The sequence below is a fragment of the Oryzias latipes genome, chromosome 9, assembly GCF_002234675.1.
Source record: "Oryzias latipes chromosome 9, ASM223467v1".
In the NCBI taxonomy this organism is placed as follows: domain Eukaryota; kingdom Metazoa; phylum Chordata; class Actinopteri; order Beloniformes; family Adrianichthyidae; genus Oryzias; species Oryzias latipes.
Window position 1 is genome coordinate 31,962,144 of NC_019867.2, and position 25,707 is coordinate 31,987,850.

Below are 25,707 nucleotides of genomic sequence, written 5' to 3' on the forward strand. Positions count from 1 at the left end.
CAAACCAAAACATCAGGAAATACTGAAGGCTTCTGATAAAACCATCACTTATTTGTAGTTTTCCTTAAAAATAATGGAATGTAATGTAAAATGTAAAATAAAGATGCTTGAAACTATAGGAGAGGTGGCTGCTACTGTGAGAGAAACACGCTCCATGTCCCAATTATCTTAAAGATGCAGCTGGACACAAACTCAAAATGAGGCAACATGTCCCCGTAGTCATCTTAAAATGTACATTGGCTAAAAATTGTTCCTCGTTTTCATTTTTGGGTGTTTTTTATTGGTTAGTTGTTGTGCTGTTTGCTGGATGCACTGGTGAACTGGCATGCTTGTCGTGTGTGAGGAGGACATCAGCGCTGCCACAAAGGCAGAAATAATACCTGATATGGTTCTGTTTGACCCTGAAAAGAAATGCTTGACACAAAAAGGCTGAAGAGACAACAGCTGGACCCCCCCCCCCCCCCCCCCACAGCGGCAACAGACAGCAGAGCAAGATTTCATGATGCAAAAACACATCATCACTGAGTGTAATAACACGTTTGGTTTGAGTGGAGGTAAAATATTTGACTTTTTGCTTGTTGAGGATGTTGACTAAGGGTCAACATGGTGGTATCAACAAAAGGCTGACATCAAATCAAGCTAACAACAGAAAAACAGCTCAAGATCTGCTCTTTCATTGCCAACGCTATACCTCCCCTCAAGAGAGAGGGTTCTTCAAATTCGCATTCAAACCTCGAGTGAAACACTTCCTTTTCAGATGTTCTCCTTAACTTAGACTGGATTAAAATACAGCATTTAACACACAGTGACAATGTCAAGTAAAGCCTTCAAAGAAGATAATAAATCCCTTCACAATAGGTCAAAAATGCATTAAAATGTTGGTTTAAAGCCATGCTAGCACCATTCTGTCTCTCCTTTACCTCCTGGGCCTAAGAGCCTTGATACCAGATCCTGTGCTGCCGCTGTCCCCAAATATGACATGGTACCCATTGGGCACGCTAAAGTTTACAGGAAGAGGTGGATGTGAATCTTCTATCGCGCGAGCCATGGTGGTCCGAGATGAGCTTCCAACACTGGGGCTGGGGGACAGGGACGCCGCATCCCGGAAGACATCCAGCTGCTCCCTAAGGCTGCCACAGGGGCTGTCCAGGGGCTCGGCACGGCCCAGACCTAGATAAGGCTCGGAGCTGATGCGGGTGACAGGACAGGGGAAGTGGCGGGAGCCGCTCTGGCGGAGGGCGTTGTGCTCCGACTGGCCACGGCTCATTCGGCTGAGACTGGCCTGAGCAGGCACAATGTGCACCGGGGAGGAACTTGCAGTCCTGTACGCCACCCCCGGTCGTGGGGTGAGGGGGGTCTGTGGGAGCTGCCGACGTCCACGGCTTGGTGTGCTAGAAGCAGAGCTCAGTGCCGCTGGGCTGCCATCAACCCAACCACTGCCCTGGATGAAAATTGAACAAGCAATTTGAAACAATAGAACGATGAGGAAAAATGTCAGGAGAAGGACAGGACCGGTCCAGAAGGGAAAAGAAAGGAAGACACCAAGAAAAATGTGTGACGGACGACAATGATGAACAGAAAACACAAGGAGAACAGAAGAACGTTATGAAACACCAAAAGGACAGGAAATGATGACGAGAGAAAGTGGGGAAAGTGAAAGGCCATGAGAGACTGCACTGAAGAAACAGGAGAGACAGTAGCAAAAGGCATGCAGACACTGCACTCGTGTCATTTCCATCATGCGTGTCATCACACTGCTCCATAGGAGTCAAAAAAAGCTCCTGATTTAGAAACAACGGTAACAAAGAGCACTAATGTGCGTCCTCACACAAGGAATGAGGAGCTGCAGCCTTTAAAAGAATCCTCTAGGCACAAGTCGTGAGTACAGCGGAGGAAATAAGTATTTGATCCTATTTGACCAAGAGGATACTGAGTCTGCCATCCTAATGATTCATTTGAACCGTGACAGATAGAAAATCCAGAAATTAAAGAATTGATATACGGTATTTGTTTACATTTGAACTCTCTTGGCAGAAAGACTTTGTGGAAAAACCTTTCTTCTCAGCACAGAGCTTTGTTGTAGTTAATGATCCGGTTTCTGCACATAAGGAGGAATTCTGCTCCCCTCTTCTTTACAAATGATTACTACATCATTCAGATTTGTAACGGTTGTCATGGTAACCCCCAGCTTCTTGCTGGTGGTTTTGTAGTCCATTCTGGTCTGGTGCAGGTCTACAATCTTCTCCCTTAAATCCACTGAAGCTCTTTAGTCTTTTCATGTTGGAGAGTCTGACTGATGGACTGATTCTGTGGACAGGTGTCTTTTCTACAGGTGATCAGTTCAAACAGGTGTCTTCAGGTGACAGGTTGATCAGGAGAGTCTAACTGGTCTGTATGAACCTGAACTCTTAATGGTTTCTAGGGGATCTGATACTTTTGATGTAAATCAATTCTTTAAAGTGGATTTCTTGATTTTCTATCTCTCACTGTTCAGATGAACCATCAGGATGACAGACTGTCAGTTTCTTTAGGTGGGCAAACCTACAAAATCAGCAAACGATCAAATATTTATTTCCTTCATAGAACTGAATAAGCTGCTTGGATGAGAGAAAAATGTCTTCAAACCAGAAATTTGGTCCAGTTATATTCTTTAGAACCTAATATTCCTTCACTGTGTATCATTTTTACTTGTGGTTAGAAAACAAAATGGTTCATGTTGAACCCAAACCTCATTTATTCACTTCATAAATGAGAGATGCAGTGGAAAAGTAAACCACCTTGTTCTAAATTTGATCGTTTCATGAACATTTTTCCCCGATTCTGATGGAAGTCTTTGGAACCCTGGAGTGTGGGAAATAGTTCAACTGTGATGAGACTCATTAAATCAGAGAAAAGCAGAGTTTAACTGGGAAAAAACACTTTTCATGAATCCAGGGTGTTTTTCTATACTGTAGACACTAATCCACATTTTTCGATCCCTTTGAAAAGGTGTTGCATGGGGACCTGTGCTGTCGAAGCCCCCACCTGTTTGTTGCTGGTTTCCTGTGTCTCGGTGGGGGAGACGGCGCAGCTAGCACCGGCAGATTTGGTGTAGCTGTGCTCCCGGCTGCAGTAGCGGTCGCAGGAGTAGTAGCGCTGTTTGTCTGTGGAGGAGTGATGGTGCTTCCTCTCGTGGGAGCGTCCGCGGTGATGACCCCGTTCTCTGGAAGCTGCCGTCTTGGGTGCTGGCTCTCCTGCCTGACCTTTGGAAAGAGAAAACGGAGGCCAACTTGAGAACCTTTGCATGTCTTGACTGTGGTTCCTTCTGTCTGAGAATCTTGATTGAGGGAGCAGACGACTCACTGATGCAGCTCATTATTGAGCTTTGAACCTGGCTCAGGCGCTGACTGACCTGCAGAGCCTGGGGGCTGAGCCCCCACAGGAGTATCCAGAGACCTCTGTCTCTTCTCGCGGTCACGGTCTCTGCAGTGGTGGCAGCGGTGGTGGTTGTGATGGTGGTGGGTTCTCCCCTGGCACGGTTTCTCCGCGGTGTGCTGCTTCAGGGGCAGCTGCTCCATCGGTCGGGGGGCCGTGGTGGAGGCTGAGCGCTTCATGGAGCCGGCATCACTGACAGACTGGGAGAAGAAGAAGACAACTTCATGTCTGACACACCCAGGACTCCGTCTGAGAGCAAACTGAATCGAATTCAGTATCGTGGTGAGCGCTTTCAGACTACAGAAGGATTGAAACTGTTTTTGTGGTATGAGGTCCTGATGTCCTATCTATCTTCTGCTTGAGACATCCAGGTTCTGAACTGATGAGGAGGGAGCAGCCACTTCCTGTGTGGGCAGAGGGCATGCCCCGCTGTGGTTTCTGCCTGTTGCAGCAAACCAGAGCGTGTCTGTCTACGCGAAGCTGGGTTTGACGATGCTAGAGCAGAAGTTCACCAATATGCTCACAGGGAACCGGAACGACCTCATCTACCTACAGAAGTAAAGCCTCTGCTGAGCTTTCTGGGGGTTTTCTGCTTCCACCTGACCTGCTGTGTGACGGTGAGGCCCAGCAAACACAAGGACTCACACAGGGGGTCCATCTTACTCCTGGAAGCGGACTCATGCCCACTGGAGAAGCTGATGATGGGGGCGTTCCCAGGAGATGTTTGCACAGTGTTCATTGGTGTGCAGTAAGAGGACCACAGAAAAGGTGCAGTCTTAGGAGGATCAGGTTCCGGTTGTCCAACAATCAGACGAGGTTCTGCAGCCTCACAACCTGCTCTTTCTCTCAGAGAACATCTCTCCTGCAGAAGGGCTTCAGCTGGAGGACGGGAGCCTAGCTGCTGAACCCTGAGCTGGACTCTTTAGACCAGGGGTCCCCAAATCCAGGCATCGAGGGCTGGTGTCCTGCATGTTTTCCAGCCAACCTGCCATTAAAAGTCCTTATTGGCTAAACACAACTGATCCGGGTAATCAGCAGCAGATAATGCGGGATTTCAGCAGGACACCGGCCCTCAAGGCCTGGATTTGGGCATCCCTGCTCTTGACAGTATTTGGGCTGAGAGACCAGAGGGCCAGACGCTGCAGGAGGAACATGGTGTGGAGCCATGTTTTTCTCTGAGCTCAGACGTTTGGCATTAAATGATTCACCAGAAACCGCACCAAACTATCATGAGTACGTTGTTGGCTGCACATGTTAACTTTTTCCTCTTCGGACGCCTTATGGATGAAATCTGCTCCTAGCACAGCAGTCCGAACCCGGAAAAATGTGCTTTTAAATGAATTTTCTTAGTTTTATTTTCTTGATCAAAAGACAGATGAATTGGGATGTTTATCAGAATACTATACATTTCTACAGTGTACATTTTTATATAAATCCATTGGTGTGCTTTAAATTCCCTTTCAGTGATGAAACAGTTCAAAATAATCAAAAATCGTGTTGGAAAACTGATTTTAAAAGTGTTTTTCTGAAATGTCACGTTTCAGTTTTATATCGTAGAAAACAACACAGGTTTTAGATCTTGGCTTAAAACAGGAAAATCCTCCTTAAGAGAGGAACGCTTTGACAACAGATCAAAAGATGATCGGAGTGGGACTTTTAATAATCTGTAATCTGCCTTTTTAGGGACTGTAATGCCGGCTGAGGGTTAGGAAGTGTGTGTGTGTGGGGGGGGGGGGGGGGGGGGGGGGGCACCTGAGGTGAATTCTATTTGTCTGACAGCCGGTCTGGACGAAGCTCAGTTAGGTAGAGATCTGTGAACTACAGCAACCCTCCCAAACCCTGTTCACCCATGAGCACGAAGACAGAAGGAGCGCGTACGTACAGCTGGCTGAATCCCTGCAGAGAGGCGAGACTGGCTCTGCTGTGATGCCGGACAGACAGGAAACAGAGAAGAAGAAGGGATCAGGAACAGCAGAGCACAACCTAAATACAAGCCTGAAGCTGTCAATTCACCCATCAGATAGATTCATCTAGACAATAAGGAAAAACACAATAATAACCTAAACAAGAAGTAAAGTTTCTGGTGCAAAAGGGAGAAAAACCAAGTGTGACGGAGGACTCCATCAGCTTCTCTCTCAAAGGACTGCTCCTTTTTAATAATCCAAGTAGGGGGGTTACAATTGACAAGCAGAGAAACAAAGTTGAAAAGTTCATTAGGGGTGTCGAATAGTGAACCTTTTGGGAATGTTTTCAGTTCAAACTGCATTCTTTCCGTATGTGCTAAGGACAGATAGCCCCCTCATCCTAGTTAGAGTAAGAAGCAGGTGATAAAACACAGAAGAACTGTTACTGAAAAGGTAAATAGGTCAAATGTGAACTCCAGTTTGAGTTAACATTTAAAAACACGTTTAAACAATGAAAAAAATGAAAACCACTTCTTTCACAGAACCTCTTCAATTTTACTTCAAGTTAAAAAAGGATTAGAAAATGAGTGTCATCTAATGCCGTGTTTTTCAACCGGTCTGCTGTGGGAAATGACTCACTCGCTGATCTAAAGACATTTCCCATCTCCAGGATTTCAGCTCTGTGTTCATCCAAACACTGAGTAGTTAGGAATATGAAAGATCATAAAATACTTTTTTCTTTCTGTTTATTTGATTCTATTAAAGACGCTTTGATAAGAATGACATTACCGCGATTTAGCCGCAGCTTCAGCTCTGTTTTTGGAAAAGTCCCGCCCCTTTAACTGTCTCCACCAATCATTCTTGGAGGCTTAATCACATGTCGTCAGTCTGACCAATCAGAAGTGGTTAAAGTCTTCACTTCCTTGTTCTGATTCTGCTCATAAAGTCTCTCAGTTCCAACAGAAATACCAGCTAAAGCTCGTCTTTAGCGGTGCAGTCAATGAGTTCTATGGCTAGAGGAGACATCACGTGATTCCTCATGGGAGGAGAGCACCGCCATCTTGGTGAGGTCAAGTCTGCTGCAGTGCATGTGAACACATTTTTTGCAAAATGTCGGTTCATTGTGCGGCTTTCAACTGCCAAAATCAGAGAAATTAGTCCACGAAGGAGGAAGTCAGAACATTTCACAGGTAAGGACTATCATTCTTTTCTTTTACTGCTGCAGGGGCTTCATTAATAGAACACATGTTGACATGTATGATGCTGCAGGGCTGTTATCAACATGCTGCATGATGTACGTATAATTAGCTGTTGACATAAATGTAAACTTTATTGTGTTAAACCTGTATACAGTATACTAGGACTAGACTATTATAGTAATATAGATTTATACATTTCTGACTCAGTGACTGAACTTTTCTTGCAGGTTTCCAATGAATTCAGACTTCAGGAAAAAGTGGACCTTAGCAATAAAAAGAGCTAATCCAGATGGATCACTGTGGTACCAACTAGTAATACAGTCTGGATATGTTCAGAACCTTTGGTGGAAACACATTTAGAGAAGAAACCCGACACCATAGCATCTGTTACACAAACTGATCACTCACATGAATCAGTTAATCTATTGTTAACTTTTGGACTTTTGTTGACTTATTGATTTATTATTATTTATTTATTGTTATTATTTATCCTTTTTATTGACCTACTATTGATTGATTATTATCTATTATTATTATTATTATGGACTAATTATTTACTTATTTTTGGGCTTTTATAAATAATTTCAATTACATATCAAAGAGATCAAAAACTTCTAAAAGCTTAGAAATTATTCTTAAAAATATTTTTAAAAATAATTTTAAATATTTTTTTTATTTGTAAGAAGTCCTGCAACTATGCATTTTCCATTAAAGTTTGAGCTTTTAAGGCTGACTGTTTCTCTTATTTAACAACAAATGATGTTATATATATATATATATATATATATATATATATATATATATATATATATATATATATATATATATATATATATATATATATATATATTATATGAAGATGCCACCAAAGGCTATAGAAAGCATTGTCACGTGGGCACCGATGACCTCACCAAGATGGGGTCACGCTCCGCCACCGCTGGCCAGGCTTCCCAAGTTGGCGTGTCTCCTTTAGCGATAGAACTCGTTGGGTGTAGCTTTCCACAGAATCCGGTGTCAGACCGTGGAACAAGTGAACAAAACAATGAAGCTCAGAGAAGAGAGTCTGTCTGCCAAAGTTTTGAACTTTCTGCTGTTATCTCTAAGCTGTTTGTTAGGAGAAAACCACACAGCTTATCACCTGCCCAATACAATCCCAACACTGAAACATGGTGGCGGCAGCATCATGCTGGATCTGGCAGAGGATCCCCAAATCCGGGTGGGACAAACTTCTAGCATCATTCCCAAGAAGACTGTTGGCTGTGCCAGTTAAAGGGAGCTTCTACTCAACATTGAGCAAACATATGTGATCATGTGATCTTTTCAGGCAAACTAAAGATCAAGCAGGACTGAAGTAGTACTGGTGTGAACTGGTGTGTACCTGGAGACCGAAGACGGGTTGTATTCTCATTATTCACATGATGTTAGACAGTTGCCTAATGCATACATATGGTTGTGAAATTTTTCTCATTTCTGAGGATACCTTTTTTCTCGAGAGGCCAGAAAAAACAGGACAGTGTGCAGCCCCTTTCTAGGAACACAGCGGACACAACGGGTTACCTGCAGCTCAATGTTAAGTCGAGGCATAGAGGCAGCTCTTCCCTGGATCTCCAGCCCGGACTCTGGGGCAGGAATGGTACTGCTGACACTGGTCTCCATCTTCCTCATCTCCATCGGCTCCTGGACCGCACAAGCACAAAGCTTGAAACGTGCCGTTAGTTCAAAACCCGTCTGTCCTGCACAGACACAGCATGGTGGACCCCCTCCGGCCTGTGGTACCTGAATGACAGCGGCGTCCGACGCATCCTCAGACGGGCCTCTGACGGTTCGCTTCGTTGTAGCTGGATACGTGTCCTTGGGGGTCTCCAACATCCTAAAAGACGATGGCTGTTCATAACTAGGTCTACTGTATCACACTTACAAATGCTGTGTTACACAAGTCTGACCTGTACCTCTTTGTCTACAAACACCCACAAAACGTAAGAAATTGTTTTTTTAAATTAAAATCAAAAAGTTTGGAGCCATAAACATCAGACATTTGACTGCACAAGTGTTAACTACCAGCTAATGTTCCGTCCATTTGCTGCTAGTAGTTCCAGTGTGACAGCTGACTGTCTTTGGTGCGTTTTCACACAGTTCTGTCTCTGCATCTTGAGCTGTTTCGCTCAGGTGAGCTCTAATAGTGGAGCCGCTACGGTCACACATCCCAACTGTCACCGCGCAGCGACCTGAATGCAGGTTTTTCAGCTAAAACAGGAGGTGGCTGCGTGGTGGCATTTGCAATTGGGGGGCGGCAGTCGCATTTTCACACGCTGCGCGGCGAAAGCAGAGGTTTTCAGAAAAAATAAAAAATAAACGGCAACCGGACGATTTCTTGACTGGATCGTCAGTGACCATCCGGTTACATTTGGAGGTCGCGCAGTGGCAGTCCAGTGATAGGCGGGTGGCAGGAAGGCAGCAGCGCGATTATTGCCTGATGGTAGGGTCTCCAAGGTCCCCAAAATGGTCTGATGTTTGGCCAATTTCAGATTGCGACCCCCACCCCCGAGCATAGAGTTTGACCAAAGACACAAGAGGGACTCCCAGACTATGACTATGCTGCTGTTCGATTGTCAGAAATTCTACAGTAGCTGCACAGCACTCGATGAGGGCTTTTGACATGGACCGGTGACAACCAGAGGGCAATTTGGTGATCCCGGCCACCTTGGGTCAAAATAGGGAGATGGCATTAATGATGAAAAAAACTCATCATGGCGACTCAGAGATCTGCGTAATAATGAATTGCTTTGTGCTTTCTTGGGAGGAATGTCGTCTACAAATGTGTACATTGACAAGATTCTAATGTGTGCTCAAAATCTGAGTTGGGAATGACCAGAGGTGCAGAATAGCCCACTTTTTTTTTTATACGGACGGCCGCTGTCTAGAGACATTTCCAAATTGGCTGCCATTCGTGAAGATGGCGTCCATACACTCAATTGTTACAAAAATGTTCAATGTCTCTTTTCCCCAGTCTTAACATCTATGTATATATTTTCTATATTACAAAATCTTGGATTTTCTCTTGGCTAACGTGCTTTTCTGAAGGAACAGACTGTATAGCACGGTACATCAATGGCAAATTTGGTGCTTCTACTACAAAATACACCAGTATTTTCCTAACCGGCTCCACTTTAAGCTCACCACCTGCAGATGAACTTTCTTGCTGCATCCAGTTCCAAACATGGGTTTTGTGACACACTACCACTGATGTGCTGGAGACCACAGACATTTTCCTTCCTCTTAGAGGTTACTAAAGTGTGATTCCATTAAAACAAACATCAGGAATCTAGCGTTTAATACATATTTGAGTTGTAAAGTATTGTTTGTTTTGTATCAATAAGACAGGATTTCTTTGTATTTATCAATTCAAGGCCAGAAATACCTAAAAAATAAGAAGTCGTGACTGCAGATTGGATCTGCATACGTGTTTCGCTTGCATGGCTGAAATCAGTTTGTAGCACAGGTCTCTGGTTTGGTTTGACGGGTTTTTCCATGTGAAGACTCAACATGCTAGTGGCACCGAACACAGCTCGACATGTGATATTGGCAGGATGGTGAACCCAGGGTGTGCACTCAGAGACTTACAGCGTGCCTCCATTGTTGAACGAGCCGAGGCTCGGTCTGGTGGGTGCTTGGGAGATGGGGCGCGGTTTGGGCCTGGGCTGAAGCATGCTGGGAGAGTCCACGCTGATGATCACTGGCAGGTTTTGTCCCTGCATGTGAGTCAGAGGCAGCAATGGCTTAAAGAGAGCCCCGACCTTGCACTGTGGAGGAGAGACGGATGGCAACATGCTGAAGACATCCAGAGGGAGCAGGCAGAATATTTGCTAGACCCGGGTCCAGCAGTGGGGGCTCGGTACCATCCACACATGGACACCAGTAGCATAATATTCCTTTCCAGCCATCATGCTTTTATGCAGTATAGTCATCCAGTCAGCCAAACAAGTCAGTGTTTTCAATGACATCTAAAAGGCCTTGGAACTCAGGTCAGGTTGCAATGGGACTGTGAGGAAATGCCTAAATGTACAACTACCAATGCAAACATTCATTCTTTTATGATAAATAATAGAAAATGCAAATAAAAAAAATGGATTCAAACATAGAAGTAGAGGCTTTTCGATAACCACAGGTATAGGTGGATTTCTTTGAGCTCATTTGGAGGATCAACATTCATTTTCAGAGTGTGTTGCAGGCTTGGATAAAAAAAAAATCAATTAACAGACAAATTAAAAACAATTGAACAAGACCATAAATAGATTTTCTGTATTTTTTTGTTGGTCCTTCAGTTTTTAATCTAAAAATGCATAAATTTGTGAAGAAAACCCCCCTTTGTTCAGGTTTAATAATGTAAAAGCCCCACCCCAATGAAAATGGTGTTTTGGGTGTTTATAATGTGCTCTTGTGGCTTTGCCTCATCATGAAGAACAAGTAGGATTTATGATTACATTTGCATTTCTGAGTATTTCTTTATTCATATCATTGTGAATCAGGAGCAGACAGAAAAATGCAGTTTGAAAAAGCCTGAAGCCGTGTCGTAGGTGCTCCAGGCTGTGGTCAGCTCCGCCCCTTTCTGATCATCCACCTGCAGACAGGTAGATCCATGAACCTCTTTGTTTTCCCGGTCTGAGCTGGAATCTGGATCAGAACCAAACGGATGGACGGCTCTAATATTGATCGCTGTTTTTGTTGCACCGGTAACGTTAGACTGGGGCAGTGAGAGCTGTAAGCCAGTGGAAGAGCGTGTAAACCAAAGGATGTCGGGAAGTAGTGCAGGCTTACTCCGTGCCAACAGTCCCGCTCACAACTCAGAGGTGAATTTAAGCACCTGCCGCTCTGCAGAAACTATGACCTGGAAAACGTCTGGTTTTGGTATTTTGGCTATAAACGGCATCATCGTCACTAAAAGACTGGGAACATTTTGAAAACAGATCAGAAGATGATCAGAGTGGGACATTAAGCATAGATATCCAGTTCCTTTGTGTTGTGCCAAGAAAATAAAATGTAAAACTAGAAGATTTCCTTTTAACATAAGATTTCCCCCTTCTTTTTCCCTGAAGGCTTGTTTTTACAAATAGATGTCAGCACTGATTCAGATACAGCATTTCAATCCATGATCCGCTGCCACAACAGTCAGTCTCAAAGGTAAACATCCTCATGAATGAGACCAGAGCTGTGCAAATGTGTTGAGGAAAAAGCAGAAAAGACTTGCACCTTTGGAGTGGATATGCAGCATTTTTATGAGGAACACAGCCGATTGCTGATTCAGGGATGTTCAGAGACATTTTAATACCAACTACTGAGGACAACAAGCAGAAGAAATGTTCCCAGGGGAGGAGCGGCAGGCCCGCTAACTCCATCTATTCACACGTGATTTCATGCAGGCAAACAGCCAGAGTGTGCATCTGTCATCTTCTGAGGTTGCATGCATGCAGCTTTGCATCCCAGCATGTGGTGTGTTTGTGTGTGTGTGTGCGGGAGCATGAAGGGATGCTTTACCCGGGAGCTGGACGTGCTTGGCTGCGGCTGCTGCAGCATCTGCAGCCTCCTGGCTCGATTCTGCTTATAGTAGTCGAAGATCATCAGAGCCGCGTAAACTTTTCCTACGGTCAGCTCGTTGGCTGAGGAGGACGAGAGCGAGAGTGAGGAGGAGGGAAGTGAACGGACAAAGTAAGGAGAAGACATTCAGCTTTACTCATTATTGTCTTCAATCTATTCAATAACAATTGTGTAATCTAAAATTTGAGAAGGCATGTGTGGATGAATAAAGAGGTTAAACTGAAAGTTATGAAGTGACAGGATTGCTTGATAATTCATACAAAAACACAAGAATTATAAACTCTTAATTACATTTTAAAAACATTCTTGTAAATCTTTATTAACAACAAACATGAGAGATTTAACATTTTTTTGGAGTTTAGTCATTTAAAAAGTTGCTTTCATTTTTCTTTTTGCATTTAGGAATCCTTTTTAAGGTGGAATTTAGTCCTTTAGCTAATCCCGTCTCGGCTCTTTGGGCCTTAAACTGTAAAGGGGGTGTCAAACCTGCTGCTTCAGCAAAAACTGATCTCTGGAGAGTATCTGTGACAGCAAAGCCAACTTCTCGTAGCAAATCAGGAGAACTATTTCATGATGCATTTCAATTTCACAATTATCCATGCATTTCTTTTCTTTTTTGGGGTTAATTCATGAAGGATTTGCTCCCAGCAAATTCCCTCCCCCATGCTGAGCACGGAAGGAGTCGACTGTTGCTAGAGAGCCAGCCGTAAATGGATGATGCACCGAGGATTCCTGTTAAAAGGTGGGTCAAAGCCCGGATCCAGCAGCAGCAGCTTCCAGTCTCCACTGTGACGTCTCTGAGCTGCTCGCTCTCAGACGGATTCTGTAGATTGTGTGAAACGTGCCACGATACTCACGCTTGTGTGGGGTTACCAACAGATCCATGGTCTTTTGAGAAAGGCTGGGCCAAACTGTGGATAACTCTTTCTTTAACTCAGCATCCAGCAGTCGCTGTGCGACCATTCCTAAGAATCCACAGAAGAAACACAGCTGCAAGCTACAGTTGTTTTTCAGAACCATATATGAAAGAGGAGTTCGTGAAATAAGATTTTCCCAATCAGCTTCCTCAAATTTTCAATCACAAAACAAGAAAATTGGTAAATGAGATCAGAAATAAGGCAAAAAGTCCAGATAAATAACATTCAGAAGGCGTGTTCAAACAGCCCGTTAGTGGTGCTTCTTTCACATTTGTTCTTTTTACTGCTGGTTTCAGTGTGTATGTCTGAGGACACAAAGTGTGTAGGACTTTGGAAACGGGTACAGTGACACACAGCCAACAAAGCCCCAATGATCCGTTGAGGCCCCCCCCCCACGACAGCTAGTCGACTGCAAGAGGGAAGTGGATGAACCCTCATGAGAGAAAAAAGCCTGTATGGTGTCTTCCAGCACCTGCAGATACATTAAGAGGCTAAGAATATCTGGAAGTCCTGGTCGAAAAATGTCTGGACAGTGTGAGAGCACAGATGGATGGATCATCTCTGAACAGGCCACAAATACAGGATCAAAAGGTGCCTGGACCCACCAGAACATGCAAAGATGCCCGAAACTATTCAGAACAGCGGGAGGTGAGATGCCATCAGCCAAGGCATAAACGGAGAGCGCCGCAGGAATATTGGTGTCAGGAAGTAGTACTAGCTACATTTGGAGATTCTCGCCTCACTTTGACCTTCATTGAAGGGGGGGGGGGGGGGGGTAACTCCTGCAGGACAATCATGGAGACACATAGAAGTCTCAGCTTTGCTTCAAACACCTCTAAACAGAAACTGTCTCTATTGTGAGAATGGACCAAGAAATCCTCCTAACACCTCATCATTTCCTGAATAAACCATCATCTTTGTTTATGGAAGCAAGTTCTTAGAATGTTGTGAAGATTTGGATCAGTGATGGTCTTTCAGCAGCAGCTGCTGTCTCAGTGGGATGGAGTTGAATTCTTCCTCTTTCTGCCTTCATCTGCACCAACCGTGTGTCTCTGAATCAGCCACAGATCTCTTCATAGTACGATGATCACGCTAAAGTTTTCCTGAATTATCCAAAGTTTCCAGACCTTGTTCAAGTATTTCAGGATTTCAGCAGCAGAGATCCTTTTTCCTCCCTCACTGCTGGGAAATGTTGGTCTGCATAATAATGTGGAGCGTCCTTCTGTAGTAGTTTCTACTTTAATAGAACTCACCTGTAAACTAATTATTGAAGCCAGTGATTCAAAGAACACAACATCATCCATGGGTTTCATTGAAAAACAAAGAATTGGATCTTTTTGACACTTATGTCCAATTTTCAGAATAACTTGGAATGTTTTTTTTTCCCCAGCAGTAGTGTGGTAAAAGAGCTTTAACCCTATCATGTGAGGACGTTTGTTCCCTCTGAGGACATTTCTTCACCAACCTGAGGCCAGTTTGATCTCCAGCGCCGTGCGGATCAGGGCCATCAGGGTGGAGGTGAAGTGAACCGTGTTGTCGTCAGCGATGGGCATGTTCATCTTGACGAGGCGCTGAGGAGAACGGAGGTTTGGTTAAGCGCTGATCAAACTTTCTGATCCAAACATACAAACAGAGAAATCAATCTGTGTGCTGCTGTGGGATAACGTCCCTCAGGGTGTTTTTTTTGTTTGTTTACCACCTGATTTTGGTGCAAAACCTTGAGGCCATATTAAATAAAAATGCGGATGACTCTTCTTTAAGCACACAAAAAGTTTTCTCCCCAGATACAAGCAAACAAACTAGACAACCACATTCACTGCTACCAGCTACAGTATCCACTGTGTTAAGCATGTCAAAGTGCACTGGTGCAAGACTGACACGGACTGAAAAAAAGGTGAGAGGAGGCATGGTACGCATAACCATGAAGGTGCCTGAGACAGTCGCAGGAGCTCGACTCTGTTGTTGGAAGAAATCCTCAACCTGGAGTTGAGGCTGGTGGCTTTGCTTTGCTCACTGTGCATGTGGGGTTTCCATAGCAGCACGCATGGGGAGCCTTAGCCAGAAGACCGAAATGTAGCTTCTCAAAGGACTAATGGCACCGCTAGAGTCACACATTGTGCTGGAACTTTGTTGCTGTAAGAGTTGAGCTCCCCCTGAACACAAAAGCGTTCACATTCATGAGCGGACGGAGCGGTGCAGAGGAAGAGACCAGAGTCAGAATGAGGCGAGGATGGAGAGCTGAGGGCGCCACATGTGGACACACACACCCAAACACGGACACCACATCCACACATGCAAGTACTCATCGCCACACACACATATATGTGCTCCCAATCACACAATGGTCAGCTATGCATTATGTACAAAGGCATCTGACATTTCTTTGAGAATCAGGAAACTGGCATCCTTTGTTCAGTCTTCTAGCGTGTGCAACATGTTTCACTCCAGCTGTTGTAGTTGAGGGTTCTAAAGCACCTAATGGTCAACTTTTGCTCCTCGGTTGGAAAGACGTGGTAAAACAGTTTCACAAACTCCATCCATCCTCTTAACTGGCTGCATCTCTTTCAGGGTGGGGGGGTTGCCGGAGCCTTTCCCGGACACTGTTGGGCAAAGGCAGGGTGAACCGTGGACAAGTCGCAGGACTCTTGCAGGGTCATCTGATCACACTGAGGGGCAATTAAGAATAATCACAGAACCTAGGAAGCATGTTTTTGGACAGTGGGAGAAAGCCGGAGTGACCGGCACAGGGGGGAACATGCAAACTCCACACTGAAAGGTCCCAGCCGGGGTTCAAACCAAGTATTCTACGGTGAAAGAGCTAACCACTACACCACAGTGCAGCCCTAGTTCCCCAAACACAATAATTAAAACGACCAATTAGGAGGAGATCTCCAGGTTGAACTTGTAACAAAGGCAATTGTAGTGATGATGTTTGCCACAGTGGAATTAAAAACGGATTTCTCATCAGCTTGCAGCTTTACACATTTCCAACTTATCAGCTTTGTTCAGCTCCCAGTGTTTGAGGTTCTGTGAATGAGGCTCGCTGTCTGTTTGTTATGTTGTATGAAAAACCTCGTCAGGAAGCTGAAAACCTCAATGAAATACAGCCAAGCCAAAAAGTACTTCGGGGGCTGTGAAATGTATCAACAGGTCGGGACAGAGTGCATAAAAGGGAATACAGGAGTTAACATTAGCCTCTGAAATAATGAAGTAAAAGAAACAAACAGACGACCACTAATTTAAAACGGCTTTAAAATGTCTTCAAAGAAACCAGTCACAGCAGCTGCTTGACATGAAGTGTTTTCTGTTAACTCAGCATTAAATTCTCTGTGGCCCTGCTTAGGTGCAGAAGCTTCCTTGAAGACTCAGACTCCACCAGCCTCGTCCTTCTGCAGGTTTCTTGGCTCAGATGGCGCTGGAAGCTGCGGAAAGAGCCACGCTCTTGCGTGCAGAGATCTGCAGCCTGCCCACGCTAACACGCAAAGACGCCAGCTTCCAGCTTGTCCTACTGCTGTCGGCGCCACTGACACTTGACGGGTCCTTACAGGCTGAGAAGCTCCCTTGTTTTATTCATCGCATGACTGTGCTGGAATGTTCTCAGTTCAGCCTCCAAAGCTGCCAATCCCCTACAGAAAATACATGGACTGATGGAAAGACGGCCATTGCCCTGCAGAGTCTGCAGCTGTTGTTCCGCCCTCTCTGGTGGTCTCAGAGTGGGAGAACGCCAACGTTTAGCTCCTGTCCTCTTTGGCGTGGAGGAGCATACCCGTTTTGTTTAGTTGTGGAAAGTTTGTTGTTTTGTTGAACATTGTCTTCTGACGGCTCCTCTCTTGTGGTTGTTGTTCAGCTCCTAACAGCTCATTCAAAGCAGCTCCAGTCTGGGTCTTTTTTTTATATTTCATCTTCTTCTCCCTTCCTAACAATGACATTACATCTAACAACACTAAGCCTGCATCATGAATAACTAAAGGCTAATTACATCTTTAGTGCTTTTATCATCTTATTCAGTACATCTAAGAACCTTAAGAATTAAAAAAGATTAATTCAAATTTAGAAATACGTTTAATAAAAAAAAACCTTACGAGCAAAAAGCCTCATTACTTATTCTTCTTTAAAAAATGTCAATATAAATTTCAATAATTCAAAATTCCCACTTATGCATTGAAAAAAGCCGTCAGCCAGAAATGACTGATTTCTACATAAGATATCTTAAATATCGATATTTCTAATCCAAACTGATGGAATGTGTTTGACAATCTGAGTTATTTAGATGGGAAAAGGTTTTGTATGGCAGCTTGAGGGTCCTTTGTGGGAGGAGGGGGTTCTGCATAATGTTAGGATGCTGAAGCTTAAAGTAATGGGAGGAAATTTTAGTCTCCCACAACTTTGAAAACTGTAAACTAAACAATGTTTTCCATATTGAGTCATGGATTCATTTCAGTCCCTAAACCTGGGAATCAGTCTTAATGTGAGCCACAACACCGCTAAAGAAGACAAAGATTGGACTGAGATCCCTGTGCATTTGAACTGTAGTTTTCTTCTCTGGTCGTGGACCCCCCCCCTTCTGGCTCGTCTGGAGCCCCCAGCCGTCCCCCCACTCATCTGGATGAAGATCATTTGCTGGACTTTAAATATGTAGTTGTAGAGTTAGATAAGTTAATTCTCTCTAAGAGTTCTGGTACATGGCCTGTCCGTCCTGGGGGAGGATCCCTCCTTCATTTGGACACCCCTGAGGTTTTTCTGTACAGAGAAGGGGGGTCTAAGGGCAGAGATGCCAGTTTACTTTGTCTGTTTAGTTTAGTCTTTACCTATTGAATTCTATGACTTTATGATTTCATGTTTACTATACAGTTACCGCTACGAAGCCCATTGAGACGACTGTTGTTGTGATTTTGGGCACATAAATAAATTGAATTGAATCCTCACTGGGTGACCCGCTGAACTGACATGTGTTTATGTGGATCGCAAGGCTTTTAGGACAATGCATGAACCCCCCACACTAACGCACCCACACACACACACAAATGCTTTCCAGTGACTGATTTACTGTGATGAGATGTGAGAAGGAATGGATGCAGAAGGCAGACCCACAGAGAACACAAAGACAGAACATTTCCTACAAGAAGACAGCAGAAGCTGAACAAACCGTAAACCTGCACACACACATGCATACACACACACACAGGAACACACTGCTCCACACAGTCAAATCCAAACTACAGTACAGAGGAGCTGCTTTACTCCTATGCAGACGTTTGCCTAATTTTGGCTCTTTTCAAGCGCAGCTTTTCATCATTAGTAAGGGGGCTAACACAGAGGGGAGCTAGCAAAAGAAAAGGAACACTTCAGAGCAAAAACACCGGCTTGAGTTCACCCAATGAGAGAAAGGTAGCCGAGCACATGAAAGAAGGTGGAGGGTCTACCTTGTAGGCGACTCGTGGTGGACATTTCTTTCCCAAACCTAAGGGTGGGGACAGGTGGAGCAGCATCTGATACATATCGTGGTACTTGATACGGCCACTTCACAGGGTTGGAAATCAAGTAAAAACCAAATGAACACAGAGAAGGATGGGGGGGAGGGGGAGGAGGAGGAGGAGGAGAAAGGGAGCAAAGGGAAGAAATCAACGGGAGAACAATGGAGAGGAGAAACAGAAATCTTTTGTTATTAGATTTCCCAGTGTGAGATGAAGGACGGATGCCATCCTCGGCCACAGTGGGGGCACAGGGATGCATCACAGTGGAGCTCAGGACCCCCGAGGGGAAACATGGGATGGCACAGAGTGGATCTGGTCAAAGGAGGAAGAAGGAGGGCGAACAATGACTGGATGGTGGATCCAGCACTCAGGATGCTGATGAGTATGAAGAGAAATGACAGCATCGTAATGAGAATGTCTGCCCCAGCATGCTGCAGACATCCAACCGCTACTTCAACCAGGCTGCAAAGAGACAAAGGTTTCAAGGCCTGCCCGAGCTCCATCGCTTGGCTTTCCGTGGCTGGACGCCTTTACACTTCCTCTAGGAGGAGTTTGAGAGTACAGTCTCCAGGAACGGGACATACAATGTGTCTGTCGTTTACACCTTAAAGATAGGAAGAAAGCCAGCACGGCAAGCGGCATGCCGGGGCAATGCCACGGCTTTGAAAGCTCTGTTTCCTCACCAGCAGTTTCAACCAAAGCCAAACAGTTTGGAGGGAGGGTGCTAGTGAAAAGGCGATTTTATTGGTGCACAGCCATTCCGGTCAAAATCTCTTGGCACTGAGGCACAAAGTATCTTGATAATATAAATGTCTGGTGTTTGCAAACCTTGTATGCTACCCTATTAGGGCAGTTCTTCCCTAAGCCAAGGGGAGGTGAGATAACACGTAACAAATTGTACATATCCTTATAGGATATCCGTCCGCTGCGGAAAAGAACAAGCACATCAATAGAGAAACATTCAGGAGAGCGTCAGGTCAAATGTCACACATCAGTGGGATCACGGGGCATGTGGGGCCCGGCTCAGTCCACATAAACAGGGAGACAGGGGCAGTTAGGATCTCCTCCATGTTTACTGTGTTACGTTTGGGCACAGGCAGAGGTGTGGACATACCAAGCAGCGGGGTCATACTCGGCCCAAACCCGAATGAACTCATCGAGGTGATGAGGCCCCAGGATGGAGGAGTCTCTGGTCAGGTACTCAAAGTTATCCATTATGACGGCCACAAACAGGTTCAGCATCTGAAACACAGAGAACAGGAGATGGGAGGAGCTCCGACTCGGATGGAGAAGTTTCCACGTTTCCATGGATCCCTCATGTTCAGTCCAACTGCGGCACGGGCCAGATCCACATACGACTGAGGGGAATCACAGCTCAGTCGTCAAATAACATCCAAATGATAGCAGCACAAAAAACCATTGGCCGTAGGTTTTGGATAAAGCTGCATCTTTCGGAATATGGAAATTAACTTTAACTGAATGCAAATGTGTAAAAATCTACATGAAAGTGAAACGATCAAATGTTTTGTCAGACATGACAGCTACTTTGGCTGTTTCAGTACTGACCAGAAAGGAACACAGGAAGATGAAGGAGACAAAGTAGAAGTAGGCAAAATCGCTGCCGCACTCTTTGAAAGCGGTCCCTGCTCGCTCGTCGCAGGCTCGCTGACTCAAACAGGACAGCATGATCTCATGCCACGCCTCCCCGGTGGCACTCCTGACGTGGACAAAGACACAAACAGACTGAAAACACACAAACAGCTGGGTCTAATCCCACATCTCAGCCTCAGCAGCACAAAACCACACGGCCCCTGAGACTCCAACCTGATAGGTTTTTTATGCTGGAGTGAACACATGCAATCAGAACACCCCTCCATTTGTTTTCATGTCTCTCCATTTTTGAAAATGGGTCATTGCTGCAAAAATATGACTCTAAGACCATGACTTTTCCTGGAAAAGCTTCCTGTTTCTGGTGTTTCTATGTTTGACACCATCCTGTAGACCACCTGTGAGTAACTACCGACATCAAAGTCATTTTCATATTAAAAAAGTGTCATTTTTATGCCAGCTTGCTCCTATTTTTCATGCACGTCTTTCTGAAGTTTCCTCCGGCAGGTGTTGGAGTGGATGGTTGTAAAAATCTTTAGGATTTTGGTTGTTTCCTCCGCTGAAGCTGAACTAAGTTCTGGGGTGAAGCGACGCGAAAAAGACCAACAGGAGAACCTGAAGAGCAGCATGAGAGCCTGGAGAAAGGTGCGGAAGTTGTTGTGATGGTTGATGGCCGTGTCCTCATTCAGCTCAATGTTTCCAAACACCTACAGCAGAGACGCCACTCATGTCAAATGTCTCACCAATAAATGGTATTTGGCTTTGGACTGATGCTCACCTGCATCCCGATGATGGCGTAGATGAAGAACAGCATAGCGATGAGCAGGCAAACATAAGGCAAGGCCTAGCAAACAAAAGGAGACCAAAACACAATAATCCACAAACTGTATAGCCGAGTAAGAAGGTCTATTGGCTGCTCAGAGTTTGTCCAAATGCAGCATGTGGGGGCGTCTAGACACAGGTGACCCCACCTTGAACGACTGGACGAATGTCCACAGCAGGATGCGGATGGTGTAGCCTTGCCTCAGCAGCTTAATGAGTCGAGCTGCTCGAAAAAGCCTCAGGAAGCTCAAATTCAGAAGCCTGTCCTGTTAGAAACAAATGAGACATCATCCAACCAACCACTTCAGATCGCTGAACACAGCCGCAAAAACGTCCTCAGAGGGGTTGGAAGCCCCACCCCCAAAACATGTGATCGCGGTCTTTGTGCACAACTGGTTGAGTCAGTCGGTTCCAGGTTTGATCTATGGACAAATTCTGCACAAAATGCAGCGTCTGTGATCAGTAATCTAAACCTCACGTCCCAAAACGCTGTGATCCTGTCTGTCTCATCCAATCATCAAACGCTGGTTGTGGTGGAATTTTACTTACACTTCATGAAAGTTCACATAATTATGAAGTCCATTTGATGTCAGATGAAGAGAATTACTAGTCGTGTAACGATTTGTTCAAATGATTTGATTCACATCATAATCTGGGGTTTCTGATCCGCTTTATACTCTGTGTTGGTTTATTCTGAACGATCTGATTGGATCTGATCCTCTGCCCTAAAGTGGATCCAGATCATCTTCATCCAGACAGAAATTCCTGCTACTGAACAGTTTTCCAGATTCCTGGATTTCTTCCAGATCATCAAGTTAAATGAAATCTGTGTCCAAACCAACAAGTAAACTAGAATGAATGTCAAATCCATTCACATGTTAGTTTCCTAAAGTTCACCACTGTTGTTTTTCCACATCCAAAGAATCCAAAGGGAACATTCTTAGAACATTCTAGACACTGGATGGTCACATGACTTTATTCAAAGTCTGTCCACACATTGGACTGGAATGATGGACTGATCCGTGTTCATGACATCACATGTGTGTTGTCCGCTGTGATTGGTCGGTTATAGTGAAATGTAACTACTGTACCTCAATTCACATGGTATTTTCAAAGATCAATATTGATTTGTTTCATTTGGAAATGATTTTATTAGGTTGATTTGATGAAAATCTTGGGTCAGACAGTTTGACCTGGTTGGATCGTATGAAAACAAACGGATTCATGGATGAATCGCTACACCTCTAGAAAGTACAGCATAAAAATGTTGCTGCTCAGTTTTATGAACATTTTCTTTTCACATTTCTAGATTTCTGTAGATCCTGGTCTTTGATCTGGATTGAGTGCAGATTTGAAATTCTTGGTTTACTGGTCTGATTCTGATTTTGCAAAACCAGAAGCATGTGTGTGACAACCGCTGCATTTATTGACCAGAAATCAAGAGGACAGGGACCGCAAAACCAGTCTCTGAGGTTTTTGGTGCTACACTCTTAAAAAATGTATTATGTAGATGCAGTTACAAATTAGTGACAATCCTTTTGAACTTTAGGAACAGCTGTTTGAACATGTTTTGCTCATTTTCTTGATTGTAACAGCGCCGAAATGATGCCGGCTAACCACGGAAAACATGTGTCTATATCCCAGTGGCTGTTATGTCTATGTCTACCGGACGTCAGGAGGTTCACGTGGTCCGTGGTTCACGGCTGACCACCACAGCCTTATGCACAGGAGCTCAATGACAACCAACAAAAAACGGATGAACCCTCTTCAGACAGCTCTCGGTCCACCTACTTAGTCCAGACCAGAGTGTGTTCACACTTGAACACTTGGTCCAATGTGTTAAAGGGATTCTGGTCCATTTTAACAAAACCTAATAATATTCACATTATTATACACTCCTGACAGCTAATAAAACTTGGATCCTGTCCCTTTGCTATCTGCTGTCTTTCAGAGGCTTGTCGGTTCAATACTTTGTTGTGAAATGTCACAGTAACAATCCGTCCTGATCTGCCAAAGATGCAGACGTTCACTCACCGTAGTCTGGTCACGTTTCACAGCGGGTCAGAACGACAAGTGAATGTTGGAGGTGTGTTTATGGGGGGGGCAGCAGAAAGAGAGACAGAAATAAAAAGGAAGAGGTGGAGGAGAGAAGAAAGGAGAACATCAACACACACTACACAATGTGAACAGATACACACATATAAATTGTCAATGCGCTCATGAGCAGAGCGAGTGAACCAGGAGGAAGACAACCACTGCAGGTTCACGAGGCTCTTGGAATTCCTGCAAATCGGGGCAACTCCAGGGCTTCCAAGGCCGGTCTGTCTGCATGATGTCCAGATATCCAAGCCCTACTCATGACTGATTACCTGGCTCAGGTGTGCTCAGCCACTAAGAACATGCAAGAGCAGGGTATGTTGGAAAACATGCGGGAATGCGGCCCTGGAGACTTGGAGTTGCTGCTCTATATCCAGTACCTAACCTGACAGCAGTGTGGTGTGAGTACTGTGTGGCAGGCACAGGCAGGGGGCGCTCTTACATTGATTTCAGAGACCAAGATGTCTGTGATGCTTCCCAAAACTGTCACAAAGTCAAAGACATTCCATGCATCCTTCAGGTAGCTCTGGAAAAAAGCAGGAGGACATCGTCAGCTGCTGCGTATCTTCAGGACGTTCAGCAGCGGTCCGTGTCTGCACCCACCAGAGGACCAAAGGCAATGATCTTCAGGATGCACTCCAGAGAGAACAGAGTGGTGAAGACAATGTTGAGGTTCTTCAGCATCACTTCATAGAAGTCTGGAGCTCCGTGGAACTGGAGAAAAGGAGCAGGCAGTTCCTTAAGACACACAGCTGTTCCTTTACACAGCTGTGTGTCTTTCCTGAGCAAGTACATTCAGTTTCACTAAACACAGCTGAGAGCAACAACTAAAAAGTTTGAAAGCAAAAAAAATAAATTCAAAGCAAGAAAAACATTTGAAAAAAAAGTTTTTGAAAGCAAAAAAAAAATTGAAAGCAAATATTTAATATTTTCATTTGCATCTTAGAAGGTTTTGTGTTCAAGGTGGTGGCATGAATATCACTATAGATTTTAGAAACCAGCAATGACACAGAGTGAAAAATGTAAAGGCTCAGAGTTCTCACTGTGCAATTGTTATTTTGTTTTCTGTATGTTGCTTTTTTCCTAACTTTTTACAATAACAATAAAGAAAAGACACAAAACATGGATTGGGTTAATATGCTGTCACTTAAATGCAGATGGTTTTTTGCTGTCACCTGCATCACTGACCCTATGCGTGTTCTTACCTTCATCATGAGAACCACGGTGTTGAGAGCAATCATGATCATGATGGAATATTCAAATGGAGCTGAGACGACAAACTTCCACATCCTGTACTGGAAGGACTGGACATTCTCAGGCATGTAGCGCGTCAAAGGCTTGGCATTGATAGCAAAGTCAATGCACGCCCTCTGCAAGGAAACACAGACATGAGGAAACAACAAACACTTCCTGTCAGCTGGGTCTTAGCTTTGCAAACAACCATTGCTCTAAAGTAAAAGCAACACATTGTGTTTAACATTGGTGTTGAAATGTCTGTTTTCTGCTCTTCAGTTCAGATTCCACAGATCACACACAGTCTCTGAACACAGTCTGTTTGGTTTGCATGAGCTGCTGCGGTGGATCAGTGATCTGTGAGCCACTGGAGATCTTCTGGTCAGCCTTTTGTTTCTCTCATTACTAATCATAAAAACCTCCAGGCTCTCATTATTACCAGTCTTCTTCTATCCTAACATATTTCAAATGTGATCAAGTTGGGATGTTTTACGTTCTCTAAAGCAAAGCATCTGACACGTTAATCAGCTAAGCATGCAGTAGTTTGGTTAGGCACCAAAGTTAACAACAGTCAGATGAAATCTGTGTGTGAGCGACATACACCAACAACAGCATGGACCTAAACATGGTCACAACCGGCAGTGCCAAACCCTGAGGTATGTGTGTGGAACCATGACACACCTGGGTGTGTGCAAACAAGACCAACACGTGTGTGTGTGTGTGTAGGTACATCTCATGAACACTTTGTTACATCTGCAGCAGAGAAAGCTTCTCCAAGTTTCTGGTGATGTGGCTGTGCCGCAGAGGCAGAGCGGTCAGCCTCTTATTGGGTGGTTACAAGTTCAGTTCCCTCCTTGCCTGCCCATGTGTCAAAGTGCCCTTGGGCATTGAAAACATCCGCCATGAGTGTGTGTGCCTGGATGAATGGGACTGTGACTACAAAACACTTTGGGCCTCAGGCTACGGTCACAAAATGCCAAAATGCCACAGCACGGCAACCTAAATGCCAGTTTTTCAACAAAGTCGGCCACGCGGTGGCATTTATAAAGGGGAGGCGGCAGTCGCATCTTTACATGCCGCTCGGCGGCAGCCGAGATTTTAAGAAAAAGTACAAATTAAATGGAGACCGGACAATTCGACTTCGGGTAGGAAGTCGCGCAGGGGCAAGAAGGCAGCAGCGCAATAATTAACTGATACAAGGGCACCCGAGTTCCCCAAAAAACCTCTGATGCTCGGCCAGTTTCAGACTGCCACCCTCCAGCCACCCCCTGTGCCCCTGCCACAACCAGCGCACAGGTTGTGGACAGGCTGTGCGATGAGAATGTTTGCAAAGTGAGCGATTGTGCAAGCGCGTAGAGAACATTGCCCCAAGCTACCGGGTGGCCGCCGGCCGGTGGCATTTGACATGCAGGCCGCTGTCTGAAGACATTTACACATCGTCCAATCA

At 44.8% G+C, this 25,707-nt stretch overlaps 1 protein-coding gene across 13 annotated transcripts in view; it reads right to left on the reverse strand.

Moving 5' to 3' along the window:
• Positions 1–461: 461 nt before the first annotated feature.
• LOC101157063 (voltage-dependent N-type calcium channel subunit alpha-1B) overlaps positions 462–25,707 on the reverse strand; it is a 116,964-nt gene continuing 91,718 nt past the window's right edge. For 3 of the 13 annotated variants that reach the window (XM_023958889.1, XM_023958888.1, XM_023958880.1), the window contains 20 exons: positions 24,233–24,397; positions 23,631–23,741; positions 23,470–23,553; positions 22,965–22,970; positions 21,080–21,196; positions 20,887–20,952; positions 20,724–20,815; positions 20,067–20,217; positions 19,615–19,742; positions 19,329–19,425; positions 14,492–14,597; positions 12,967–13,074; positions 12,050–12,171; positions 10,139–10,317; positions 8,294–8,387; positions 8,075–8,194; positions 5,297–5,335; positions 3,392–3,614; positions 3,025–3,242; positions 462–1,441 (listed from right to left, as the gene is read on the reverse strand). In XM_023958889.1, coding sequence (XP_023814657.1) covers positions 917–1,441; positions 3,025–3,242; positions 3,392–3,614; positions 5,297–5,335; positions 8,075–8,194; positions 8,294–8,387; positions 10,139–10,317; positions 12,050–12,171; positions 12,967–13,074; positions 14,492–14,597; positions 19,329–19,425; positions 19,615–19,742; positions 20,067–20,217; positions 20,724–20,815; positions 20,887–20,952; positions 21,080–21,196; positions 22,965–22,970; positions 23,470–23,553; positions 23,631–23,741; positions 24,233–24,397 — 2,751 coding nt within the window. In that variant the 3' untranslated portion in view covers positions 462–916. Of the gene's footprint in view, positions 1,442–3,024; positions 3,243–3,391; positions 3,615–5,296; positions 5,336–8,074; positions 8,195–8,293; positions 8,388–10,138; positions 10,318–12,049; positions 12,172–12,966; positions 13,075–14,491; positions 14,598–17,872; positions 18,547–19,328; positions 19,426–19,614; positions 19,743–20,066; positions 20,218–20,723; positions 20,816–20,886; positions 20,953–21,079; positions 21,197–22,964; positions 22,971–23,469; positions 23,554–23,630; positions 23,742–24,232; positions 24,398–25,707 lie in introns of those variants that run through there. The other 10 variants (XM_023958884.1, XM_023958881.1, XM_023958885.1 and 7 more) reach the window with 8 other exon arrangements.